The 27915-nt window shown below is 47.0% G+C and overlaps 1 protein-coding gene across 4 annotated transcripts in view; it reads right to left on the reverse strand.

The window, feature by feature from the left end:
- Nucleotides 1-237: 237 nt before the first annotated feature.
- The window catches only part of TRAPPC2 (trafficking protein particle complex subunit 2), a 32053-nt gene continuing 4375 nt past the window's right edge, over nt 238-27915 (reverse strand). For 2 of the 4 annotated variants that reach the window (XM_063953525.1, XM_063953527.1), the window contains exons 2-5: nt 24512-24615; nt 13301-13449; nt 13005-13086; nt 238-1075 (exon numbers count right to left, since the gene is read on the reverse strand). In XM_063953525.1, the coding sequence (XP_063809595.1) occupies nt 977-1075; nt 13005-13086; nt 13301-13449; nt 24512-24604 (423 nt within the window). In that variant the 5' untranslated portion in view covers nt 24605-24615 and the 3' untranslated portion in view covers nt 238-976. Of the gene's footprint in view, nt 1076-13004; nt 13087-13300; nt 13450-24511; nt 24626-27915 lie in introns of all 4 variants that reach the window. The other 2 variants (XM_063953524.1, XM_063953526.1) reach the window with 1 other exon arrangement.

Genomic DNA, 27915 nt, shown 5'->3' on the forward strand with positions numbered 1-27915 from the left:
ACATGCAAGTCTTCAGCATAAGATCTGTACAAAGGACATCAAAGCTGATATCCAAGTAGCAGGTTACACTACAGTTTATAATTCAGGATTCATGATGTTAATCTTCCTAAATCATAGCCTTATAATTACTGCAGCCACTGATTTATGTGAAACAGGCATCCACACAATAATAAAAAAAATTCAAAGTTCTGATCAGTGCATCTCACATAACAGATGGTACCCAACCACACACTGAACTACAATATGTAAACATTCATTTATTAATCAAATTAATAAGGTTAAACACACTTTACAAGATACAAGAGACTACAATAAAAAATAAAACAAAAAAACATGAAGTAATAGATGGGTAACAGATGTGTAGCTAGCTACACCAAAGCCACAGAGTCATGGCAAGGTTTCTGCTTGTGATAGCTATTATATACACATTTAAAGGTCAATTCAATTACTGGCGAGTGGGGTGGAGTGCCGTTGGAACAGAGTGGAAAAGCCAGCAATGTCCCCTCATCTTACCCATGATCCGCAGATTTTTATATGCAGTTCTGTGGGGCTGCAAACACAAATCATTGAGTTTGGGGCTACGGTAAGTACCATATATGCGTGCACTTACTTACTTACACTGCGAGCCGACCACGTAGAATCATTGTCACTACCTTCTGGACACTTTAAAGCAACATTTACAACTCTATGAATAATCAAGTGCACCTAATAATAAATTTAATAGTTGTACATTTATAATAGAAAAAAACCAAAACAAACAAAAAAACATTTCTCCTGTCCGCCTGAGAATTTGCTGATCTTCAAAGTGTACTATTTGGAATAGTCACTCACTGACGAGACATTCCATCTAAAGTTGTATAGCAGGCATTTAGAATAGTAGATTTATGACTCCCAAAGTTCTTACAGAGTGGCGCATCTCATAGGCAGATCCCACACCTGTAAAGTTAGCGCAATGTCTTAGGATTTCCATCCTTATTTAGCTCAGTAGATGTTTCTTGCCAAGGAACTGTATTTTCCGATCAAACGCAGTTGAACGTATGGGAGAATTTGCTTCATAAAATGGATTCATAGCAAACTGTAAAAATCAGGTTTAAGTACAAGCATTAGTTACAAGACAACTGGTGAAGATCAGAAAGATGAGTAAAACAGGTTAATTACTGGTAAATATTTTAAATGAACAGCAAAATAGCACTAAATCTGAAACACTTGATCAAATATGAGAAGGAATAATATATATATATATATATATATATATATATATATATATATATATACACACACACATACATACACCAGTAGTTTTGACCGGCATTCCATAAAACAGTAACAGACAGTACCTGGGTGCCCCCTCCGAACCTCTAGGGCACAATGTACAGCAACACAACTGCATGCTTTCAACGTGTCAGGTGCGCTTTATTAGCACCTTTCGTCAGGATCCTGACAAAAGGTGCTAATAAAGCGCACCTGAAACGTTGAAAATGAGAATTTACTTACCGATAATTCTATTTCTCGGAGTCCGTAGTGGATGCTGGGGTTCCTGAAAGGACCATGGGGAATAGCGGCTCCGCAGGAGACAGGGCACAAAAAGTAAAGCTTTAGGATCAGGTGGTGTGCACTGGCTCCTCCCCCTATGACCCTCCTCCAAGCCAGTTAGGTACTGTGCCCGGACGAGCGTACACAATAAGGGAGGAATTTTGAATCCCGGGTAAGACTCATACCAGCCACACCAATCACACCGTACAACTTGTGATCTAAACCCAGTTAACAGTATGATAACAGCGGAGCCTCTGAAAAGATGGCTCACAACAATAATAACCCGATTTTTGTAACTATGTACAAGTATTGCAGATAATCCGCACTTGGGATGGGCGCCCAGCATCCACTACGGACTCCGAGAAATAGAATTATCGGTAAGTAAATTCTCATTTTCTCTATCGTCCTAGTGGATGCTGGGGTTCCTGAAAGGACCATGGGGATTATACCAAAGCTCCCAAACGGGCGGGAGAGTGCGGATGACTCTGCAGCACCGAATGAGAGAACTCCAGGTCCTCTTTTGCCAGGATATCAAATTTGTAGAATTTTACAAACGTGTTCTCCCCTGACCACGTAGCTGCTCGGCAGAGTTGTAATGCCGAGACCTCTCGGGCAGCCGCCCAAGATGAGCCCACCTTCCTTGTGGAATGGGCCTTAACCGATTTAGACTGTGGCAGGCCTGCCTCAGAATGTGCAAGTTGAATTGTGTTACAAATCCAACGAGCAATCGACTGCTTAGAAGCAGGCGCACCCAACTTGTTGGGTGCATACAGTATAAACAGCGAGTCAGATTTTCTGACTCCAGCTGTCCTGGAATATATTTTCAGGGCCCTGACAACTTCTAGCAACCTGGAGTCCTCCAAGTCCCTAGTAGGTGCAAGGCACCACAATAAGCTGGTTCAGGTGAAACACTGACACCACCTTAGGGAGAGAACTGGGGACGAGTCCGCAGCTCTGCCCTGTCCGAATGGACAAACAGATATGGGCTTTTTTGAGAAAAAACCACCAATTTGACACTCGCCTGGTCCAGGCCAGGGCCAAGAGCATGGTCACTTTTTATGTGAGATGCTGCAAATCCACATATTTGACTGGTTTTAAACCAATGTGATTTGAGAAATCCCAGAACTACGTTGAGATCCCACAGTGCCACTGGAGGCACAAAAAAGGGGTTTGTATATGCAATACTCCCTTGACAAACTTCTGGACTTCAGGACCTGAAGACAATTCTTTCTGGAAGAAAATTTACAGGGCCGAATTTGAACCTTAATGGACCCCAATTTGAGGCCCATAGACACTCCTGTTTGCAGGAAATGCAGGAAACGACCGAGTTGAAATTTCTTTGTGGGGCCTTCCTGGCCTCACACCACGCAACAAATTTTCGCCACACGTGGTGATAATGTTGTGCGGTCACCTCCTTTCTGGCTTTGACCAGGGTAGGAATGACCTCTTCCGGAATGCCTTTTTTCCCTTAGGATCCGGCTTTCCATCGCCATGCCGACAAACGCAGCTGCGGTAAGTCTTGGAACAGACATGGTACTTGCTGAAGCAAGTCCCTTCTTAGCGGCAGAGGCCATAAGACCTCTGTAAGCATCTCTTGAAGTTCCGGGTACCAAGTCCTTCTTGGCCAATCCGGAGCCATGAGTATAGTTCTTACTCCTCTACGTCTTATAATTCTCAGCACCTTAGGTATGAGAAGCAGAGGAGGGAACACATACACCGACTGGTACACCCACGGTGTTACCAGAACGTCCACATCTATTGCCTGAGGGTCCCTTGACCTGGCGCAATACCTGTCCCGTTTTTTGTTCAGACGGGACGCCATCATGTCCACCTTTGGTATTTCCCAACGGTTTACAATCATGTGGAAAAAACTTCTCAATGAAGTTTCCACTCTCCCGGGTGGAGGTCGCGCTGAGGAAGTCTGCTTCCCAGTTTCCATTCCCGGGATGAAAAACTGCTGACAGTGTTATCACATGATTTTCCGCCCAGCGAAAAGTCCTTGCAGTTTCTGCCATTGCCCTCCTGCTTCTTGTGTCGCCCTGTCTGTTTACGTGGGCGACTGCCGTGATGTTTTTCTCACTGGATCAATACCGGCTGACCTTGAAGCAGAGGTCTTGCTAAGCTTAGAGCATTATAAATTTACCCTTAGCTCCAGTATATTTATGTGGAGAAAAGTCTCCATACTTGATCACACTCCCTGGAAATTTTTCCCTTGTGTGACTGCTCCCCAGCCTCTCAGGCTGGGCTCCGTGGTTACCAGCATCCAATCCTGAATGCCGAATCTGCGGCCCTCTAGAAGATGAGCACTCTATAACCACCACAGGAGAGACACCCTTGTCCTTGGATATTGGGTTATCCGCTGATGCATCTGAAGATGCGATCCGGACCATTTGTCCAGCAGATCCCACTGAAAAGTTCTTACGTGAAATCTGCCGAATGGAATTGCTTCGTAGGAAGCCACCATTTTTACCAGGACCCTTGTGCAATGATGCACTGTTTTTAGGAGGTTCCTGACTTGCTCGGATAACTCCCTGGCTTTCTCTTCCGGGAGAAACACCTTTTTCTGGACTGTGTCCAGAATCATCCCTAGGCACAGCAGACGTGTCGTCGGGATCAGCTGCGATTTTGGAATATTTAGAATCCACCCGTGCTGATTGTAGCAGTATCCGAGATAGTGCTACTCCGACCTCCAACTGTTCCCTGGACTATGCCCCTATCAGGAGATCGTCCAAGTAAGGGATAATTAAGACGCCTTTTCTTCGAAGAAGAATCATCAATTCGGCCATTACCTTGGTAAAGACCCCGGGGTGCCGTGGACAATCCAAACGGCAGCGTCTGAAACTGATAGTGACAGTTCTGCACCACGAACCTGAGGTACCCTTAGTGAGAAGGGCAAATTTGGGACATAGAGGTAAGCATCCCTGATGTCCCGGGACACTATATAGTCCCCTTCTTCCTGGTTCGTTATCACTGCTCTGAGTGACTTCATCTTAATTTGAACCTTTGTAAGTGTTCAAAAAAAAATTTTTTTTTTTTTTTTTAGAATAAGTCTCACCTAGCCTTCTGGCTTCAGTACCACAATATAGTGTGGAATAATACCCCTTTTCTGTAGTAGGAGGGGTAATTTAATTGTCACCTGCTGGGAACACAGCTTGTGAATTTTTTCCCATACTACCTCCTTGTCGGAGGGAGACTTGGTAAAGCAGACTTCAGGAGCCTGCGAAGGGGAAACGTCTCGACATTCCCATCTGTACCCCCGGGATACTACTTGTAGGATCCAGGGGTCCTGTACGGTCTCAGCGCCATGCTGAGAACTTGTCAGACGCGGTGGAACGCTTCTGTTCCTGGGAATAGGCTGCCTGTTGCAGTCTTCTTCCCTTTCCTCTATCCCTGGGCAGATATGATCTTATAGGGACGAGAGGACTGAGGCTGAAAAGACGGTGTCTTTTTCTGCAGAGATGTGACTTAGGGTAAAAAACGGTGGATTTTCCAGCAGTTGCCGTGACCACCAGGTCCGATGGACCGACCCCAAACAAGTCCTCTTCCTTTATACGGCCATACTGTGCCGTTTGGAATCTGCATCACCTGACCACTGTCGTGTCCATAACATCTTCTGGCAGTTATGGACATCGCGTTTATTCATGATGCCAGAGTGCAAATATCCCTCTGTGCATCTCGCATATATAGAAATGCTCTATAGTCAATAAAATACTGTCCCTGTCAAGGGTATCAATATTTTTAGTCAGGGAATCCGACCAAGCCACCCTAGCTCTGCACATCCAGGCTGAGGCGATCGCTGGCCGCAGTATAACACCAGTATGTGTGTATATACTTTTTATTATATTTTCCAGCCTTGTCAGCTGGTCCTTGAGGACGGCCCTATCTATAGACGGTACCGCCACTTGTTTTGATAAGCGTGTGAGCGCCTTATCCACCTTAAGGGGTGTTTCCCAACGCGCCCTAACTTCTGGCGGGAAAGGGTATACCGCCCATAATTTTCTATCGGGGGGAACCCACGCATCATCACACACTTTATTTAATTTATCTGATTCAGGAAAAACTATGGTAGTTTTTTCACATCCCACATAATACCCTCTTTTGTGGTACTTGTAGTATCAGAAATACGTAACACCTCCTTCATTGCCTTTAACGTGTGGCCCTAATAAGGAATACGTTTGTTTATTCACCGTCGACACTGGATTCAGTGTCCCTGTCTGTGTCTGTGTCGACCGACTAAAGTAAACGGGCGTTTTAAAACCCTTGACGGTGTTTTTGAGACGTCTGGACCGTACTAATTGTTTGTCGGCCGTCTCATGTCGTCAACCGACCTTGCAGCGTGTTGACATTATCACGTAATTTCCTAAATAAGCCATCCATTCCGGTGTCGACTCCCTAGAGAGTGACATCACCATTACAGGCAATTGCTCCGCCTCCTCACCAACATCGTCCTCCTACCTGTCGACACACACGTACCGACACACAGCACACACACAGGGAATGCTCTGATAGAGGACAGGACCCACTAGCCCTTTGGAGAGACAGAGGGAGAGTTTGCCAGCACACACCAAAAACGCTATAATTATATAGGGACAACCTTATATAAGTGTTTTCCCTTATAGCATCTTTATATATATATTTATATCGCCAAATTAGTGCCCCCCCTCTCTGTTTTAACCCTGTTTCTGTAGTGCAGTGCAGGGGAGAGCCTGGGAGCCTTCCCTCCAGCCTTTCTGTGAGGGAAAATGGCGCTGTGTGCTGAGGAGATAGGCCCCGCCCCTTTTTCGGCGGCCTCGTCTCCCGCTCTTAACGGATTCTGGCAGGGGTTAAATATCTCCATATAGCCTCCGGAGGCTATATGTGAGGTATTTTTAGCCAAACTAGGTATTCATTTGCCTCCCAGGGCGCCCCCCTCCCAGCGCCCTGCACCCTCAGTGACTGCCGTGTGAAGTGTGCTGAGAGGAAAATGGCGCACAGCTGCAGTGCTGTGCGCTACCTTTAGAAGACTGAGGAGTCTTCTGCCGCCGATTCTGGACCTCTTCTTACTTCAGCATCTGCAAGGGGGCCGGCGGCAAGGCTCCGGTGACCATCCAGGCTGTACCTGTGATCGTCCCTCTGGAGCTGATGTCCAGTAGCCAAGAAGCCAATCCATCCTGCACGCAGGTGAGTTCACTTCTTCTCCCCTAAGTCCCTCGTTGCAGTGATCCTGTTGCCAGCAGGACTCACTGTAAAATAAAAAACCTAAGCTAAACTTTCCTAAGCAGCTCTTTAGGAGAGCCACCTAGATTGCACCCTTCTCGGCCGGGCACAAAATCTAACTGGCTTGGAGGAGGGTCATAGGGGGAGGAGCCAGTGCACACCACCTGATCCTAAAGCTTTACTTTTTGTGCCCTGTCTCCTGCGGAGCCGCTATTCCCCATGGTCCTTTCAGGAACCCCAGCATCCACTAGGACGATAGAGAAAGCATGCAGTTGTAGCTGTGGAAATTATTTACAAAGCCGAGGAGTGCCTCTCAAAAATTGTGTTGCTATAATAGACTTAGTACTCCTTTTACAAATGAACCATGGACTTTGAACTTGTTTTTATGTATATATAATAAATTATGATGGAACATGTTGCCACCATGTTTTGACTCTTAAAGGTGTGAATCATAAGGGGCTTTTGTAACACAGGGTGTTAACTCAGCCCTCAGGTGCCAGCTCACCTATAATATAGAGGGGGATCATGCTGTCCTGTCAGTCCCTATATTGGGTGTTTCTGACAAGGATTTTTCATTGCTAAATGATACCACTGCCCTTGTGGTTACTGGGAAACAAATCCTACAAATCATCGATTAGAGGATTCCCCTACTGTGATTAAACAAACTGATATGTTTACACGTCAGAGGGTAAATGTATTTGGTACGGAGGACGGGGCGTGAGCTCCGAAACGTCTGCCGATCAATACATCACTTTGTTGTATGCAAGCCTCCAGTGCCGTTTGTTATGGACATTATATATATATATATATATATATATATATGGCTCAGGAGCGTTCCTCTACAGAGCTGACAAGATCCCTGGCCTTATATTATTTCACATATGCATCTCTGATCTTTTGTTCAGATAATGTGCTGACTCTAGTACAAATAACTAGATAGATGCTATCTACTGTTAAATAATTTTCCTTTAACCACTGGAATGAAACGGTCACAACCTTTACATTGTCACCCTTGCATTTATAAAAACACAGCAAGAAGAGGTGACTTCTGCTTAAGTCAGATAATGTCCATATGTTCAGACAATATTAACCCCTCATAAGTATTATTGTAAATAATAACATATTAGGGGCTGCAGTCTTTTGACAACGAGAGAGAGAGAGAGAGAGAGAGAGAGAGAGAGAGAGAGAGAGAGAGAGAGAGAGAGAGAGAGACAGAGAGACACTAAAGGAGAGTGGTATGATTTGATTGAATAATGCAGTTCAATAGCAAGTCCCAAACTACTTATACCCCTTTTACACCAAGCTTTTAACCTGGGATATTGCGGCACAGTGTAAAACGGTCCAACAAAACAAAACCCATGCCCAGTGACCCGGCAGGGACGTGCAGTCAGGGGAGGCAGGGCCTCCCCTGTCATTAATGAGTAAAATATTACAAAGAAGATACTTATGACGGGCCGAGCGGCGGAGGTGCTGGCGGTGGAGATGCGGGTGGCGGTAGCGCCGGCAGGAAGCGGCAGTCAGGACAATTCTGCAGAGTTTGGCAGCGGAAGCGGTACCCATTTCAAAAATGGCGCCTCAGCGTAATTTTTTAAATTCAAGATGGCCGCCGCGAGCCAATCATGGCTCGCCGCGTCAACGCCCCGCCCCTTCCCGCTGACTTATATAAGTCAGCGCGAGGCAGTGGCTGTCAGTCCGACGGCGGAGGAGGAGCAGAGAAGAGCTCCTGAAGACCGAAGACGCCGTGGAAGTCCTGGATGGGCGGCGGCTATGCAAAAGACCTTAGCAGCCGCCGCCCACCAGGTGAAGACACTGGAAGTCCTGGGAAGGCGGCGGCCATGCAAAAGAGCTTAAAGGCCGCCGCCTCCCAGGTTTAGACGCCGGAGGAAGACGCCAGAAGCCCTGGGGAGGTGGCGCCCCCCCAGGTGAAGACGCCGGAAGCCCTGGGAAGGCGGCGGCCCCCAGGTGAAGACCCTCTTTAATAAAGGTTTTTTTTACAGTACGCGTAGTGTGTTTTTTTTTATATTTTTGAACCCCGCACCCACCGCCACCAGGGGTGCGGGGCATAGCACTGGGCTATCAGCCCAGTGCTGGTTGTTGCTCGGGAGGGGGGACCCCATTTTGATTTTTTTGGGGCCCCACTTTGACTGGTTTGGGGGGTGTTTAATGGCATGGCAGGGGGATCCCACAATGAGTGTCTCCCCTGCTATGGCATTACCCCCCCTGGCTGCTTCTGCCTGGTGCTGGTTTTAGCGATGTGGGGGGACTGCACTATTTCTTTTTATTTTAGGGGGGGGGGTTGGTTTAGCTGCAGTGCCTCCCCAGCCCCTGACCTCACCGCACGTCACTGTGACCCAGGAATCCTGGGTTGGTCCCACGAAGGACCTGGGTTGAGGGGTAGTGTACACAGGTTACCTGGGTCCTGTTTACAGCATGGGTAAATCCGTATTTCCCGGCTCTATTATGTCCAAGCGCCGGCAGAAGAGTTCCATTGCACACAGGTGCAGTGTGAATGGTCCCGAACCTGCAACATGGTGTGAAATGGGTATGTCCCGATTAGGAACAGCGTTCCAAATACCAGGTCAGACCCAGGACTTTGGGTATTAGTATTTGCACAATGGTAAATATATACGTTATGGTATGAACTTACCGTTGATAACGGTATTTCTCCTAAGTCCACAGGATAACATTGGGATATGATGAAGCGACAGCGGATTTGCACCAATCGGTCAAAGCTTTTCGCCTTCCCAGCATGCAACGGGCCCGTTCATATATCCCCGCCTCCTGGCTCAGGCAAATCAGTTGTACTCCCAAAGCTCAAGGCAGGAGCATAGATAGTTCTAATCAGGCGAGAAGAACACACACTTCCGTACAAGAAGGAAGGGTTAGTGAATAAAAGGATCCTCAAATCAGGTGCGTCAGGGTGGGATCCCTGTGGAATCTGTGGATTTACGAGAAATACCGTCATCAACGGTAAGTTCTTACCATAACGTATATTTCTCCAGCAGGGTCCACAGGTTATCCACAGGATAACATTGGGATTTCACAAAGCAATTTAGGGGTGGGGACGCTCCTGATTGGACAGGAGGATCCTTCGCCCGAATTCAGCATCATGAAAGGCAAAGATATCCATGGCATAATGTCTAATGAATATGTTAATGGAAGACCATGTGGCTGCCTTACATATCTGTTCTGCTGAAGCACCACGTTGTGCTGCCCATGATGGACCTACCTTATGAGTAGAGTGAGCGGAGACATTAGGTGGAACAGGGTGATCAGCTTGAGAATATGCTTCTGAAATAGTCATCCGAAGCCACCTTGCCAGTGTCTGCTTATCAGCAGGCTTTCCTCTCTTGTGAAATCCGTAGAGAATGAAGAGAGAATCTGTCTTTCTGATGGCACTGGTACGATCCATGTAGATCCTTAATGCACGGACCACGTCCAGCAATGTATCTCCCGCAGAAAGTCCTGGGACTACAATTTCTTCATTAAGGTGGAATTTAGACACCACCTTAGGAAGATACCCAGATCTAGTTCTGAGAACTGCTTTATCTGGATATAAAAAATAAAATAAAAATAAAAATCAGAAATGGGGAACGACATGACAATGCCCCTAAATCTGACACTCTTCTAGCTGACGCCATGGCCAGTAGAAAGAGAACTTTAGCTGTTAACCATTTAAGATCCACTTTATTATGTGGTTCAAATGGGGCTACTTGAAGGGCCTTTAGGACTGAATGTAAGTCCCAAGACACTGTAGGAGGAACAAAAGGAGGTTGAATGCGCAGCATTCCCTGAAAAAAAAGTATGCACATCCTGTAAGTTAGCAATTTACTTTTGGAACCATACAGTCAATGCTGACACTTGCACTCTCAAGGAAGCCACCTTCAAACCTTTATCCATTCCTGCCTGAAGGAATGCCAAGACCCTGGAAACTCTGAAAGAAAGACTTAGGGTCCATTTTCCATTCACTGCACCAATGAATATAGGCTTGCCATATTCGGTGATAAATGTGAGCTGAGGAAGGTTTCCATGCTCTGAGCATTGTTTGAATTACCTGTTGTGAGAATCCTCTTGACTTCAGGATAGAGGTTTCAAGAGCCACGCCATCAACTACAGTCGATCCAGGTGTCTGTGATAACAAGGACCCTGCATCAGTAGATCTGGATGTTTTAGGAGCAGGAGTGGAGCATCCATCGACATTCTCTGCAGATCTGTGTACCAATGCCTTCTGGGCCAAGCCGGAGCTATTAGTATCACGGCACCCTTTCCTTGCTTTATCTTTCCACCACCCAGGGTAATAGGGTGATTGGAGGAAACACATAACCCAGATGAAAGTCCCATCTCACCGACAGGGCATGCACAAAGATGGCTCTGGGATCCTTTGTTCTTGACCCGTATGCGAGCACTTTGTTGTTCTGACGGGACACCATGAGATCTCTCTCTGGCAACCCCCACTTGTCTACTAGAGTCTGGGAAGACCTCCGGGTGTAGAGCCCATTCGCTTGCCTGAATGGCGTGTTGACGGAGAAAATCCGCTTCCCAGTTTAGGACTCCCGGAACGAACACTGCAGACAAGACTGGATGATGAAGTTCTGCCCACTTTAGTGTGTGACTTACCTCCTTCATCGCTTTTCGGCTGCAAGTTCCTCCCCGATGGTTGACGTACGCTACTGCCGTCGCATTGTCCGAGCGGATCTGAACTGGTTTTCCCCGAAGAATGTCCTTTGCCTGAATCAGTGCCATGTATATGGCCCGAAGTTCCAATATATTTATTTGTAGGTATCCTTCTTCCTGGGTCCATTTTCCCTGGAAACACAACCTACCTGGCACTGCTCCCCAGCCCTGGAAACTGGAATCTGTCGTTAGAATTCCCCAATCTGATATCCAAAAGGGTCTCCCCTTATCCAGATGGGATCTCTTTAGCCACCAAGCTAATGACCGCCTTACTTCTATCGTAAGAACCATAGTCTGCATTTTTATCGTCTGATGCAACCCACTCCATTTGGCAAGAATCAGATACTGCAGAGGCCTCGAGTGGAACTGAGCATACTCCACCATGTCGAATGTTGACACCATCAATCCCATCACACGCATTGCTGCATGAATGGATACCTTTTGACTGTGTAGCAAGTCCTGGTTTCTTGACTGAACCTTGGATATCTTGTTCAGATGTATAATTACTCTCTGAAGACTTGATTCCAGTACAGCCCCCAAGTGAGTCATCCGCTGTGAAGGAACCAGAGACGATTTTGCCCAATTTATGAGCCACCCGTGCCTTTGCAGACACGTTATGGTCTGTTGCAGATGATATAGGAGCAATTCCTGCGACTGTGCCAGGATTAAAAGATTGTCGAGGTATGGAAAAATTCTTATCCCCTGCTGGCGGAGATAAGCTGCCATTACCACCATAATCTTGGTAAATACTCTGGGGGCTGTGGCTAACCCAAAAGGAAGGGACTGGAACTGAAAATGCTGTTGGAGGATGGCGAACCTGAGATAGCACTGATGGGACAGTGCTATAGGAACATGTAGGTAAGCATCCTGTATATCCAGGGATACCATATAATCCCCTGGCTCCATGGCCAAAATGATGGGACTTAAAGTCTCTATATGAAACCGAGGTACCCAAATGTACTCGTTCAGCACTTTGAGATTGAGAATGGGCTGAAATGAAAGCTTATGTTATGGCTACTAAAAATCAGCAGCCCTCTGACCATGGTCCGGCTCCTGCCGCACCAAACAAAAAACTGATTTGCCTGAGCCAGGAGGTGGGGATATATGGACGGGCCCGTGGCATGCTGGGAGGCCGAAAAGCTTTGACCGATTGGTTCAAATCCGCTGTCGCTTCATCATATCCCAATGTTATCCTGTGGATAACCTGTGGACCCTGCCGGAGAAACATGCATTTTTGCATTGCAAGAGACTGGACTATATCTAAATATTGCTAATTTATTGGCTGGAGAATCATAAATTAATTTCTTATTTACATATAAAATAATACTGTGTAGACCTACATCATACAGTACAGTAAAAAAATGGACTGATCTGCTGGAGAATCGTACAAGTAACATGGAAGTGGTCAGCGTGAGCATATTACTGACATAACTACAATCTGCCAACTGCTCTTTTATGGCTCTATTATTAAAACTATTGCTCCGTCAGGTATCCTTATATCCAGTATCCTCAAACTACTATACTAAATTGTCGGATTTGTGCAGAAAGACTATGGTGTGCAATGTAATGTGCGCATACAGACTACACAAAGTAGATCATACCTTCATGTATAAATCATATGCTTCGTTGAAGAAATTTTTGATTCCATCTTCTTGCCGTACGTCATGCAGCATAATAAATCTCATATGTAAGATAAATAAAAGCTAAGGAAAAGAACAGACTAAATGGAATAAATAACGTCAGATCAACTACAACAAATGAAAAAGCTATACTTTTCACCTTCACTGATCACGTCTGGAGATGACTTACCCATACATCTGTAATGCACGACTGTTTATCTATATGCAAAGTTTATTCAAAAGATAAACTTCCATTACACTCCGTATCGTTAGAAAGGATATGTCCAGCAGTTACAAAAGCAGAAACAAACCATTCATTAAATTTGTCAACCGTCTTGAGGTACATGTTGTTTGACAGCCACATGTTCTCATCCACCAGGTCCAGTGCAGCGTGTGCGATGAACTGGTTCAGGTGACGATGATCATCCTTTTGGTGAGACAAGAGACATCATGCAAAAGAAAAACCAAGCCAACACACTGCATTCACATAGTGCCCATTGCAGAGGCATGCCATTGAAAGGGTCAGCATACCGACGCCAGGATCCCGAAGACTCACATACCGTCAGCATACCGACGCCAGGATCCCGAAGACTCACAATTCCGCCAGCCACAATACTTACTAACAGGGGCTATTCCCACTCGTGGGTGTCCACGACACCCATACAGTGGGAATAGAACCTGCGAAGAGCACAGCAAGCCACCGAGCCCGCAAGGGGCTTTGTTGCGCTCGCCCCCCTGCCGTCGGTATGCTGACCACCGGCCACATAATCCCAACCCATTGAACGCTTTATTAAATGCTTCAGTTTTTCATGGCCAAAGGAAATATGTAACAATCCTGCTACATTACTTCTATACAACAGATAAGCAAAACACAATAACTATTCTAAAATACAGCAGGGAATAATGCTTCTTGACAAAGTTAAAAGAATAAAAGGAAAAAAGAAAATAATTTTTAATCTAAATTCTGTCAAATTATGGGAAACCTTTGTTTTCATTTTATTTGCAAAATGAATGCTTGGCTTATAGACAGGCCGTATCTATACTGGCTTTAACCACGCAGCTGATATAGTTGAGTTGCTACTACAGGAAGAGTGATGGTAAAATGTCACAGGGGTGGAGGCTGGGGGGATAGTTTTATAGGGTCTGCTAGATACAGCCCCATGCCTACTTTAATGACTAAAAGAGCAGTAATAAAAGAGGTTATAAACCCAATTCATTCATTGACAATTTCTAATAAAGTTTTGTAAAAAAAAAAAATAAAAAAAAAAAAAAGATAATTTGCCAGTTAAATGGTTCCTAAAGTAGTAGTGTGACTTGGTATAGCAAATTAATGAGAGTGACGGACCATTTGGGATCAATTATTTGAATTACTTAGGACTTTTTGGGGGGTATGTTTTCTTCCTGTAACATGATGCATCACATACTAATACATACACATTTTCATAGGACACCCAACTTTCCAACAAAATACAGTGTAGAAAACTTTTGGAAATTTGTGGGCTACATGAAAAAAGAATAATAAATATATAATCTATATCATTTGCACTAACCATTTACTTTTTTGTTCACTCAATAAGCATGTACTGTACATAAAAATATAACTCGCCCAATACTGCAGCTTGGGGCCCTCAAAACAAGTTGGATTAAAATAGAATTGAAACTAATCACAATATTATAGATGTTACTGAAAGTAACTGCTGTTGGCCTGTGTTTGCAGTTATGTATTGGCTGTACTAACATGCACCTGTGAATGTAGAATGTATTATTTTGATCAGGCTGACCAGCAGGATCATTATAGACAAAATTTCTCTGATTTGCCCTATTTTGATTTTATTTTGTGAATGAGCTACTAGATTCAGTTGTTAATCAAACAATCGCACACTATATAAATAACAGTGCTCAATTCTAGAAATAAGGAGATTTGTGGTAGACTTACCATAGTTAAATCTCTTTCTGCGAGGAACACTGGATTCCTGAGGGAATACATCGGGGGTGTAGAGTTGGATCTTGATCCGAGGCACCAACAGACTAAAGCTTTGACTGTTCCCAGGATGCACTGCGCCGCCTCCTCTATAACCCAGCCTCCGGCCACTGGAGCTCAGTTTCGTTAACCAGTCCAATGCAGTAACAGGTAAAATACGGCAGATGTTAGTCACATCGAAACCACATTCTAACGACAGGAGAAGGGACCAGCGGCTAATGCCATACAAACCCAAAGAAGCTAAGTGCGTCAGGGTGGGCGCCCTGTGGAATCCAGTGTACCTCGCAGAAAGAGATTTAACTATGGTATGTCTACCATAAATCTCCTTTTCTGCAGCGGAGTACACTGGGATTCCACAGGGAATACATTGGGGATGTCCTAGAGCAGTTCCTCATGGGAGGCGATGCACCGTAGCGGGCACCAGAACCAGGCGTCCAAAAGAAGCATCATGGGAGGTGGAAGTATCAAAGGCATAGAACCTAATGAACGTGTTCACGGAGGACCACGTAGCTGCCTTGCATAATTGTTCAGCGGACGCGCCACGGCGGGCCACCCAGGAAGGTCCAACAGACCAAGTAGAATGGGCTTTGACAGCAGCAGGAGCTGGGAGTCCAGCCTGCGCATAGGCTCGTGCAATCACCATTCTAATCCATCTGACCAAGGTATGCTTAGTCGCAGGCCAGCCACATCTGTGAAAACCAAAAAGTACAAACAGGGTATCTAACCTCCGGATAGAGGCAGTCCTCTCCACGTAGATACGGAGAGCCCGTACCACAGCCAAAGACCATTCTTTGGAAGACAAACCAGAAGAGATAAAAGCCGGAACCACAATCTCTTAAGATACCACTTTAGATAGATAACCGGGGCGAGTTTGAAGAACTGCTCGGTCACGGGAAAAATCAAAAAAGGGTGGACGACAGGACAAAGCGCCTAATTCCGACACCCTCGTAGCAGAAGCAACAGCCAGCAGAAACACGACCTTAAGTGTGAGGCATTTAAGGTCCACAGACTCTAGAGGTTCAAATGGAGACTCTTGTAGGGCATTTAAGACAACAGACAGATCCCATGGAGCCACAGGAGGGACATTGGGAGGCTGAATCCGTAAAACGCCCTGAGTGAAAGTATGAACATCAGGAATAGACGCAATTTTTCTCTAAAACCACACCGACAAGGCAGATATATGAACCTTGAGGGAGGCCAGACGAAGGCCTAAATCTAGGCCTTATTGCAGAAAAGACAAAATCCTGGAACTTCTGAATGAATAGGCATCATAATTCTTAGCAGCACACCATGTGAAGTAAGAGTTCCAGACCCTGTAATAAATCCGTGCAGAAGCCAGTTTGCGGGCCTTCAACATAGTTTGAATAACCGAGTTGGAGAATCCTTTGGCCCTCAGGACTGAAGCTTCAAGAGCCACGCCGTCAAAGCCAGTCTGGCCAGGTTCGGATAGACACAAGGGCCCTGAATGAGGAGGTCTGGCCGTTGAGGAAGTGGAAGAGGACGCTCTATTGATAGACCTAGCATGTCTGAGAAACAATGCCGTCTGGGCCACGATGGAGCGACTAGAAGTAGTATTCCTCTTTCTTGCTTGAACTTCTGTAGAACCCTGGGCAGGAGTGACACTGGAGGGAAAACGTATGCCAGCCGAAAGTTTCATGGAATTGCCAATGCGTCCAGGAACACTGCTTGAGGATCCCTTGTCCTTGATCCGAAGACCTGAACCTTGTGATTGTGTCGAGACGCCATCAGGTCTACATCTGGTAGGCCCCACTTGTCCACTAGAAGTTGAAAGACTACCGGATGAAGACTCCACTCTCCGGCGTGAAAGTCTTGCCAACTGAGGAAATCCGCTTCCCAGTTGAGGACTCCGGGAATGAACACTGCCGATATTGCTGGCAGATGACGTTCCGCTCAACGAAGGATTTTTCATATTTCCAGCATTGCCATGCAGCTTCGAGTGCCGCCCTGATGATTTATGTACGCCACTGTGGTGGCGTTGTCTGATTGTACTTGAACAGGCCTGTTCTGTACCAGAGGCAGGGCAAGTGTCAATGCATTGAACACTGCCCGCAATTCCAGAATGTTTATCGGGAGGAGAGATTCCTTACTGGTCCACCGACCCTGGAGAGAGTGTTTCAACACCGCGCCCCAACCTCGCAGACTGGTGTCCGTTGTCAGGAGGACCCAGTTGGAGATCCAGGAGGGACGGGCCCTGCTCAACTGTTGGTCCTGTAGCCACCAGCTCAGTGACATACGAACCTCCGGAGTCAAGGAGATCATTTGAGACCTGATCCGATGAGGCAGGCCGTCCCACTTGGAAAGGATTAACCTCTGCAGAGGGCAGGAATGAAATTGAGAGTACTCTACCATGTCGAAATCTGACACCAGGAGGCCTAGTACTTGCATCGCAGAGTGTATCGACACTCTTGGGCGAGAGACACACAGCCAGAGATTGTTTCTGTCTCCAGAGAAACAATCTCTGGCTGTGTGTGTCCAACAATGCTCCCAGGTACACCATGCACCGAGCAGGAACCAGTGAGGACTTTTTCCAGTCGATGAGCCACCCGTGGGCTTGTAGGAATTGGACCATCAGTTTCAGATGACTGAGGAGAACATCTTGGGAGTTCGCCAGGATCAGCAAGTCGTCCAGATGACGTCGGAGAAGGGCCCTCATCACGGCTATGACCTTGGTGAAGATCCGAGGGGCCATGGCCAGTCCAAATGGCAGAGCCTGGAATTGATAATGTAGGTTGCCAATAGCAAACCACAGATATTGCTGATGCGATATGGCAATAGGTATATGCAGGTAAGCATCCTGTATGTCCAGGGATACCATATAGTCTTCAGGTTCCATGGCCAGTATAATAGAGCGCAGAGTTTCCATATGGAATTTGGACACTCTCACAAATTTGTTCACTGATTTGAGGTTGAGCATAGGCCGAAAGGACCCATTTGGCTTTGGAACTAGAAACAGGGTTGAATAGTATCCTCTGCCTCTCTGGGACAGAGGTAACAGCACTACCACTCCTGTATCCAGGAGGGATTGCACAACCAAGTGTAGAGCTTGTGCTTTCAACGGATCCGAAGGGATAACCATTCGGCAGAACTGTGGAGGGGACATCTCTTGAAAGAGATTGCGTACCCGTGAGAGACAACTTCCCGCACCCAGGCGTTTGAAGTATCTTTAACCAGGCCTGGGCGAACTGCAGAAGTCGGCCTCCCACCTTGGGGTCCCCCAGGGGGAGGCCCACCCCATCATGCAGCAGGCTTGTCTTGTTTGGAAGCAGGCTGATAGGCAGCCCAGGATTGTTTAGGTTTGGGCTTAGTGGATTTGAAAGTACGAGCCTGTCTCGGGTATGCCTGCCCCTTTGCCTTCCCTGGAGGTCGAAAGGAACGAAAAGTGGTACGCTTTGCCTTCGTGCAGAAGGATTAGTACTTGGGAGAAACGTAGTCTTAGCAGTTGCCAAGTCAGTCACAATCTTATTCAGATCCTCCCCAAAAAGGATGTCTCCCTTAAAAAGGGAGCACCTCCAAGGACTTTTTGGAGTCTAGGTCAACCTTCCAGGACCTCAACTCAACCGCAGAATCCGGCGAACCAGTATAGACGTAGTAGACGCCTTGGCTGCCATTACACCTGCCTCAGAGGCCGCCTCCTGAATATAGTGGGAGGCTGTGGTAATATGAGACAGATATTGTCTGGCAGTGTCAGAAATATCCTGCGGCTGCTCATCCTCAATTGCCTGAACCCATGCTTCAATTACTTTCGCGGCCCAGGAGGCTGCTATAGTGGGTCTATATACAGCACCGTTAAGAGAGTAAATAGGCTTCAGGCATCGCTCCACTCGCTTATCCGTCGGTTCCTTCAGTGAGGTGACAGTGGTGACAGGCAGAGTAGATGACACCACAAGACGGGCGACATAAGGGTCCACCGGCGGTGGAGTTTCCCACTTGTTACTCAACTCCGCAGGGATAGGATAACGAGCTAGCATCTAATTAGACAGGGAAAATTTCTTTCCTGGAGACTACCAGGATTCCTGACGTATGTCAATTAAATGGTCAGAATGTGGTAAGACTACTTCCTTACTTCTGACGTTTGAACTTATCAGGTTTCTTAGAAGTAGTAGTAGGCTCAAGGTCGTCATCTATTTGAAGAATTAGCTCAATAGCCTCCACTAGGTCAGGAACATCAACCTGGGTTGTAGATTCCTCATCAGAAGCGACTGTATTAGTGTCGGACGGATCAGTATATTCCCCATCCTCATCAGATGAATTATCCGATATATTAGTGTATTGTGAGGAAGAAATGGCCCGCTTAGATGACCCCTTGACCCCACAGGGGCATGGGGTAGACTTTTGTCTAACTAAAGATTGATTTAATTGTTGTAACTGGGTAGACAAAGTGTCCGCCCAGGGCAGATTAACTACAGTGACAATGTGGCTGCAATGGTACAGGAGGTCCTACAGGGGGCGTAAGACGTGTCACAAGCGTATTCAGCTTACTTGAGAACGCTGCCCAAGGTGGTTCCTGATTGGCAACAGGTGCTGCGGGCTGACTGGGAGATGTATGGCATCCAGTGCCTGAACCATCAGCTAAAACTTCCCCCTCAGGTAAATCCTTGGTGCCAGCACTGCATGATGCAGAAACGTCCACGGATTTCCAGCCCTGTGTAGCAGACATTATAGAGAATGTAGCCTTAGAGAGTAACAGTACAATATAGCCAGACAAACAAAAAACCTGCAAATAACCCTGATTTATGTGACAGTAAATACAGAGCACAAACAGACGATTAAACTGGTATGAGGTGACCGAAATACACAGTAAAAAATACCAAACAGTATATACTGTGTAGCTATATATATATATATATATATATATATATATATATATATATATATATATATATATATATATATATATAATGAAGGGACAAACGCTCCTGTGTTTGCTGTTAATGTTTCAGTAAAAAACTGAAACGTTAACACCAACCACAGGAGCGTTTGTCTCTTAATTTACTGGTGTATGAAAGCCCTCAAGGAGTGCTGCCGTTTGGAATCGGTATCTGTATGCTTTATTGGCTGGATGGCACCTGGGGCACTATTATTACAAGGTGGAGTGCCGGTAACCATTTGCGATATATATATATATATATCAGTGATCGCAAAAACGCGCTATGGCGCGTTTTTTACCCGTTTTTGAAGACACGGGACTCAAGTTTACAAAGTGGGCGGGTCCCCGGGGACGCGCTCCTCATTCCGCCAATCTGTAAGGGGGATTTGTTTAACTGACATGCAGGCCCCGTGCTGAATGATATAAAGAGGAGGTGGAGCCAGTTTCCCCTCCTCTTTGGCGCCAGGCTGCTTGCAGAGGAAGGGTGACTCGGTGTCCGTAAGTTTATAGTGCGGATGGGGGACGGGGGTTGCCACAGGGACTCTGAGAGGTGCTGGCAATTATATGCAGGGATCAGAGTCCGTGATCTAGTGGGTAAAGTGCCTGGGGCCTCCCGCGGTGCCGTCTGAGGCAGTGGCCGCGCTACCGCTCTTGCTTTGAGAGAACACATCAAAGGCAAGAGCGGTAGCGCGGCCACTGCCTCAGACGGCACCGCGGGAGGCCCCAGGCACTTTGCCCAGCTTTACCCACTAGATCACGGAGGATGCCGATCCCTGCACGTGTGGTGCGTTCCCTGTCTGTGTCCCTGTGTCTGCTACGGCCCGGGGGGGGGGGGGAGGAGGGAGGAGGAGGACGACGGTGATTACTGCAGTGTGCCTCAGTGCTCTTACCTGGTGCAGTGTGCCTCAGTGCTCTTACCTGGTGCAGTGTGCCTCAGTGCTCTTACCTGGTGCAGGGTGCCTCAGTGCTCTTACCTGGTGCAGGGTGCCTCAGTGCTCTTACCTGGTGCAGGGTGCCTCAGTGCTCTTACCTGGTGCAGGGTGCCTCAGTGCTCTTACCTGGTGCAGGGTGCCTCAGTGCTCTTACCTGGTGCAGGGTGCCTTAGTTTTCTTACCTGGTGCAGGGTGCCTCAGTTTTCTTACCTGGTGCAGGGTGCCTCAGTGCTCTTACCTGGTGCAGGGTGCCTCAGTGCTCTTACCTGGTGCAGGGTGCCTCAGTGCTCTTACCTGGTGCAGTGTGCCTCAGTGCTCTTACCTGGTGCAGTGTGCCTCAGTGCTCTTACCTGGTGCAGTGTGTATAACATGCTCTACCGGGCGCATTGTGTATAACGTGCTTCACTGGGCGCATTGTGTATAACGTGCTTTACTGGGCACATTGTGTATAACGTGCTTTACCGGGCGCATTGCGTATAACGTGCTTTACCGGGCGCATTGTGTATAACGTGCTTTACCGGGCGCATTGTGTATAGCGCGCTCTACCGGGCGCATTGTGTATAACGCGCTCTACCGGGCACAGTGTGTATAACGCGCTCTGCCTGGCGCAGTGTGTATAACGCGCTCTGCCTGGCACAATGTGTATAACGCGCTCTAACTGGCGCAATGTGTATAACGTGCAATAACTGGAGAAATGTGTATAACGTGCTGTACCTGGTGCAAAGTGTATAACGTGCTGTACCTGGTGCAAAGTGTATAACGTGCTGTACCTGGTGCAAAGTGTATAACGTGCTGTACCTGGTGCAAAGTGTATAACGTGCTGTACCTGGTGCAAAGTGTATAACGTGCTGTACCTGGTGCAAAGTGTATAACGTGCTGTACCTGGTGCAAAGTGTATAACGTGCTGTACCTGGTGCAAAGTGTATAACGTGCTGTACCTGGTGCAAAGTGTATAACGTGCTGTACCTGGTGCAAAGTGTATAACGTGCTGTACCTGGTGCAAAGTGTATAACGTGCTGTACCTGGTGCAAAGAGTATAACGTGCTGTACCTGGTGCAAAGTGTATAACGTGCTGTACCTGGTGCATTGTGTATAACGTGCTGTACCTGGTGCAAAGTGTATAACGTGCTGTACCTGGCGCAATATGTATAAAGTGCTCTACCTGGCGCAGTGTGCATAGGAGGTTCTACCTGGTGCAATGTGTATAAACGGCACTACTGTGTGGTGTAATGTGAATTGGCACTATTATGTGGTCACGCCCCTTCCCCACGAAGCCACGCCCCTAAAATTTTGTGGCGCGCCTTCGGCGCGCATTCCCTCTGCTTTGCGGTCTGGGAGGTGGGACACCAATTCACTTCCTGCCTAATGCTACACAGCCCAGCAGCATTGTCACCCCCATCACCCCAGCTTGCAACACTTTTGTAGTGTCCAAACAAGATTAAGTTTAAAAGAACCTTCATTCCGATGGGACCCAGAAAAAGACCGGTAGGACCCCAATTTTCAAAAGTGAGGGGTCCCTGGGACCCACTTTTTTTTGGGCTCAGCGCGATCACTGTATATATATATATATATATATATATATATATATATATATATATATATATATATATATATATATATATATATATATATATATATATATATATTATATATATATATATTATTTATTTTTATTTTTTTATGGTTGTGCAATCAATGTCCTTTATTCTTTTAAATTGAGTCCTTTATCCAGACGATACGAATGCAGGAACCTCTTTAGGCAGTCTTACCACAAACTGCAACTTGAAGGTATGTGTACTAAAAGAAAATGAGGGGCACTCTGAGATCAAATGTCAGGCAATATTTACTAAAAATAACCAGCACACGTACATATCAGTTTAAAATCATAAGCATGTGGACATTTCACCAGTGCCTCCAGATAGCGGCTAGCAGCATGCTCCACAAAGCTTCAGACTAGTAAAACTACATATAGATATGTATAGGGAGGCCAATCCCGGGATCGGCAGGATCCCGGGATTTGGGCCTAAAAATGCCGGGATATGAATCCCGGGATTGGAGCATCCAATCCCGGGATTCACGGGATTACACTGCGCATGCGCGGGAGGGTGGGTGTGTAAGTAATACTACTTACAATTAGGCGGCCGGCAGCCATAGACAAACGCTGAACGCGGCGGCACTTCAAAATGTGGCGCCGGCCGCCAGCCAATCAGAGCTGGCGGACCGGCAGCCAATCAGGGAAGCTGCTGCAGCAGCCAATCAGGAGCGACTGCTGCGGCCGCTTCCCTGATTGGCTGCCGGTCCGCCAGCTCTGGTTGGCTGGTGGCCGGCGCTTCATTTGAAATGCCGCCGCGTTCAGTGTGCCCATGGCTGCCGTCCACCTAATAGTAAGTGATATTACTTACACCCAGCCTCCCTCCAGCGCCGCTACCAACCCTCCCCGCTACCTACACCCTCCCGCACCGCTACCTACATACTCCCGCCCAGCTACCTACACCCTCCCGCACCGCTACCTACATCCTCCCACCCAGCTACCTACACCCTCCCTGCCTTCCGCGCCGCTACCTACACCCTCCCGCACCACCACCTACCCTCCAGTGCTGCTCCCTACACCCTTCTTCACTGATCCCTACTGCAATCCCGGGATTGAGCGTTTTTCAATCCCGAATCCCGGGATTGAAAAAACGGCCCGGGATTGGCCTCCCTAGATATGTATGAGTAAAGATATAACAATGTACAGTAGATACTAGATGTATATCACAGAATACTTGTACTAAATATTCAGATAGCAGTACACTTGTTCTTAACTAACACTGTCTAAAATGACATGTAGAATACTTAAGTGCCTGTAAATGCACAGCGCTGATGAGACAGGCAGCTTTACAGAGGAGACAGTGCCCTGCAGTCCCGGAGATCAGCTCAGCTACTTGTGTAAAGATGGCGCCAAAATCTGTCAGGAAGTGAGGGAGAGTGAAATGCAGCTCCAGGGCGGGAACACCAGTAGTAGATGGCGCCCGGAGCTGGGGGAAGGGCTACAGGTCAGCGCCATATCCCCTATGCTGGATCTCACCATCGGGTACTGTGGAGCCTATGTAAAATGGATTGTAGTAAATCCGACCTGTGCTCCCTGCCTTGGTGGGTATAGAGGGGTCCCTGTGGAGTACAGTGTCCACGCCAGCAGCGCGGTCCGTCTCCTGGGACCGCGATTTACCGGCGCGTCCCACCTGGGGGACCCTCTTACCTCCTCCCTGATGTGCAGCCACGCTATCCAGGAGAGCATCAGCGGTGGTGTGCCTGAAGACCGGTGCGCCTCCGCTGAGTACCCGGGAACCCGGCCGCAGGAGTATGCAGTGCTGCTGAGGAGGTGATGGAGCCACAGCACAGAATGGCAGAATGACATAATCAGTGCTGCGGTCCTTTAAGTCTTCTTAAAAAGCTCTTTTCAGGGCTGCCTAGCGCAGCCCCACCTGTTAGTGACCTGCTCTGCAGGCACCAACTTACAAACTGTGCTCCAGTACCTGGAGGCGGGGTTATAGAGGAGGCAGTGCAGTGCATCCTGGGAACAGTCAAAGCTTTAGCCTGTTGGTTCCTCGGATCAAGATCCAACTCTACATCCCCGATGTATTCCCTGTGGAATCCCAGTGTACCCCGCTGCAGAAATAAACAATTAACTGGATCTACAGCTCATTACCTTAGATTCAGTTTTTCCTGGAGGTAGAAATTCCATCTCAAATACTGGATTGTCATGATGTCCCACAATGACAAAATAGAAACTGCCCGACATGGTCTTCAAACCTACAAAAACCTAATATATAAGTGGACATGTCACTGCATAAGGTATAGAACAATATTTGCTCTATATCTTATTTCTAAATTATTAAATACAAATAAACAAATTAAATGTTACAACGTGAAAGCTGCAAAAAAAAAAAAAAAAAAAACAAAGGCATTAAAGTGTTAAACTAATAAAAGACAAAGGGGGAATTCAATTACTCGCGATGAATTACTGCGGGTGAAAACTGGAAATAGGCTATTCAACTGCGCTTGCAATTTCCCAGGATAAGCTTGTTAACACTTGTAATCTATGAAAAGTTGAGGATTCATGCATTAACAGGGTTGTAGCACCCATTAACCCAGGAGTTATCAGGGAATTATTTCGACCTGCTGAGGCAGGTGGAAAAAAACAAACTCTGATATCTCTTATGGGCCCTACACATTGCGCGATCCGCCACAGAGATGCCTGACGGCGGATACGGACGACGGGCGACCCGGCGGCTGAGGGGAGGGGTTTGAAGTCTCTTCACTCCCCCAGTCACCCTGCTCCATAGCTGTGCAGGCAAATATGGACGAGATCGTCTATATTGGCCTACATGCACAAGCGACGGGGCACCAGCAATGAACGAGCGCGGGGCCGCGCATCATTCACCGCTTGTGCCTCCACACAGAGATATGAACGGCATCTCGTTCATTAATGAACGAGATCGTTCAGATCTTTGAGTATTATCACCCAGTGTGTAGGGCCCATTAGTTTCGGTGCTAATTGGATAGCCCTGCAGGAACAATCAGCCCATGGTAATCTACGGCAGCAAAATGAAATAGCCCCCTAATGCTGGATACAGTCCTGAAGGCTTATCTGTCTGCTGGAAACAAAAATCTGGTAGATGTATGAGAGCAAATGACAACTGAGATTTGTTTGCTCCCAAACACTTAGAAAACAGACAAATTGCTTAAATGTGTTTGATTTAACAAATTTATCCTGACAATCGTTTTGGACCATTTTCCAGAGCAAAGGGTTGACGGTCATTTGCTCCCATACATTAGCAGGTTTTATTTCCTGAGCCAGATTGGATAGATGAAAATGTAGGTGTGTATGGTTTTAAAAAATATATATGTTTGGCCAAATATGTGACTTTATCATAGGTTTCTTGAACAGTCCCAGTTTTCATTACTTAAGATGGTTTATCACTTGAATTACTTTCATTTATTGGCTTGCAGATTGCTTTGCTAGCTGTGCGATACCCAAGGCAAGCACAATGGAACTGCTAGGGCTGATGATATAAAAAGGAGGCTGAAATGCACAGGAATGACCTGGATCAAATATAAAAATAAGAATTTACTCACCGGTAATTCTATTTCTCGTAGTCCGTAGTGGATGCTGGGAACTCCGTAAGGACCATGGGGAATAGCGGCTCCGCAGGAGTCTGGGCACAACTAAAAGAAAGCTTTTAGACTACCTGGTGTGCACTGGCTCCTCCCACTATGACCCTCCTCCAAGCCTCAGTTAGGATACTGTGCCCGGAAGAGCTGACACAATAAGGAAAGATTTTGAATCCCGGGTAAGACTCATACCAGCCACACCAATCACACCGTATAACTCGCGATACCATAACCAGTTAACAGTATGAAATTTAACTGAGCCTCTCAACAGATGGCTCATAACAATAACCCTTTTGTGAACAACAACTATGTACAAGTATTGCAGACAATCCGCACTTCGGATGGGCGCCCAGCATCCACTACGGACTACGAGAAATAGAATTACCGGTGAGTAAATTCTTATTTTCTCTGACGTCCTAGTGGATGCTGGGAACTCCGTAAGGACCATGGGGATTATACCAAAGCTCCCAAACGGGCGGGAGAGTGCGGATGACTCTGCAGCACCGAATGAGAGAACTCAAGGTCCTCCTCAGCCAGGGTATCAAATTTGTAGAATTTTGCAGACGTGTTTGCCCCTGACCAAGTAGCAGCTCGGCAAAGTTGTAAAGCAGAGACCCCTCGGGCAGCCGCCCAAGATGAGCCCACCTTCCTTGTAGAATGGGCTTTTACTGATTTAGGATGCGGCAGTCCAGCCGCAAAATGCGCCAGCTGAATTGTGCTACAAATCCAGCGAGCAATAGTCTGCTTAGAAGCAGGAGCACCCAGTTTGTTGGGTGCATACAGGATAAATAGCGAGTCAGTTTTCCTGACTCCAGCCGTCCTGGAAACATAAATTTTCAAGGCCCTGACTACGTCCAGTAACTTGGAATCCTCCAAGTCGCTAGTAGCCGCAGGCACTACAATAGGTTGGTTCAAGTGAAAAGCAGATACCACCTTAGGGAGAAACTGGGGACGAGTCCTCAATTCTGCCCTATCCATATGGAAAATCAGATAAGGACTTTTAAATGACAAAGCCGCCAATTCTGATACACGCCTGGCCGAAGCCAAGGCCAACAACATGACCACTTTCCACGTGAGATATTTTAGATCCACGGTCTTTAGTGGCTTAAACCAATGTGATTTTAGGAAATTCAACACCACGTTGAGATCCCAGGGTGCCACTGGAGGCACAAAGGGGGGCTGAATATGCAGCACTCCTTTTACAAATGTCTGAACTTCAGGTAGCGAAGCTAGTTCTTTTTGGGAAAAAAAAAAAATCGACAGAGCCGATATCTGTACCTTAATGGAGCCTAATTTTAGGCCCATAGTCACTCCTGCCTGTAGGAAGTGCAGAAATCGACCCAGCTGAAATTCCTCTGTTGGGGCCTTATTGGCCTCACACCAAGCAACATATTTTCGCCATATGCGGTGATAATGTTTTACCGTTACATCTTTCCTGGCTTTAATCAGCGTAGGAATGACATCCTCCGGAATGCCCTTTTCCTTCAGGATCCGGCGTTCAACCGCCATGCCGTCAAACGCAGCCGCGGTAAGTCTTGGAACAGACAGGGCCCCTGCTGCAGCAGGTCCTGTCTGAGCGGCAGAGGCCATGGGTCCTCTGAGATCATCTCTTGAAGTTCCGGGTACCAAGCTCTTCTTGGCCAATCCGGAACCACGAGTATTGTCCTTACTCCTCGTTTTCTTATTATTCTCAGTACCTTTGGTATGAGAGGCAGAGGAGGGAACACATAAACTGACTGGTACACCCACGGTGTCACTAGAGCGTCCACCGCTATCGCCTGAGGGTCCCTTGACCTGGCGCAATATCTCTCCAGTATTTTGTTTAGGCGGGACGCCATCATGTCCACCTGTGGCCGTTCCCAAAGATTTACAATCAGTGTGAAGACTTCTGGATGAAGTCCCCACTCTCCCGGGTGGAGGTCGTGCCTGCTGAGGAAA

The sequence above is a fragment of the Pseudophryne corroboree genome, chromosome 2 (assembly GCF_028390025.1).
Source record: "Pseudophryne corroboree isolate aPseCor3 chromosome 2, aPseCor3.hap2, whole genome shotgun sequence".
Classification (NCBI taxonomy): domain Eukaryota; kingdom Metazoa; phylum Chordata; class Amphibia; order Anura; family Myobatrachidae; genus Pseudophryne; species Pseudophryne corroboree.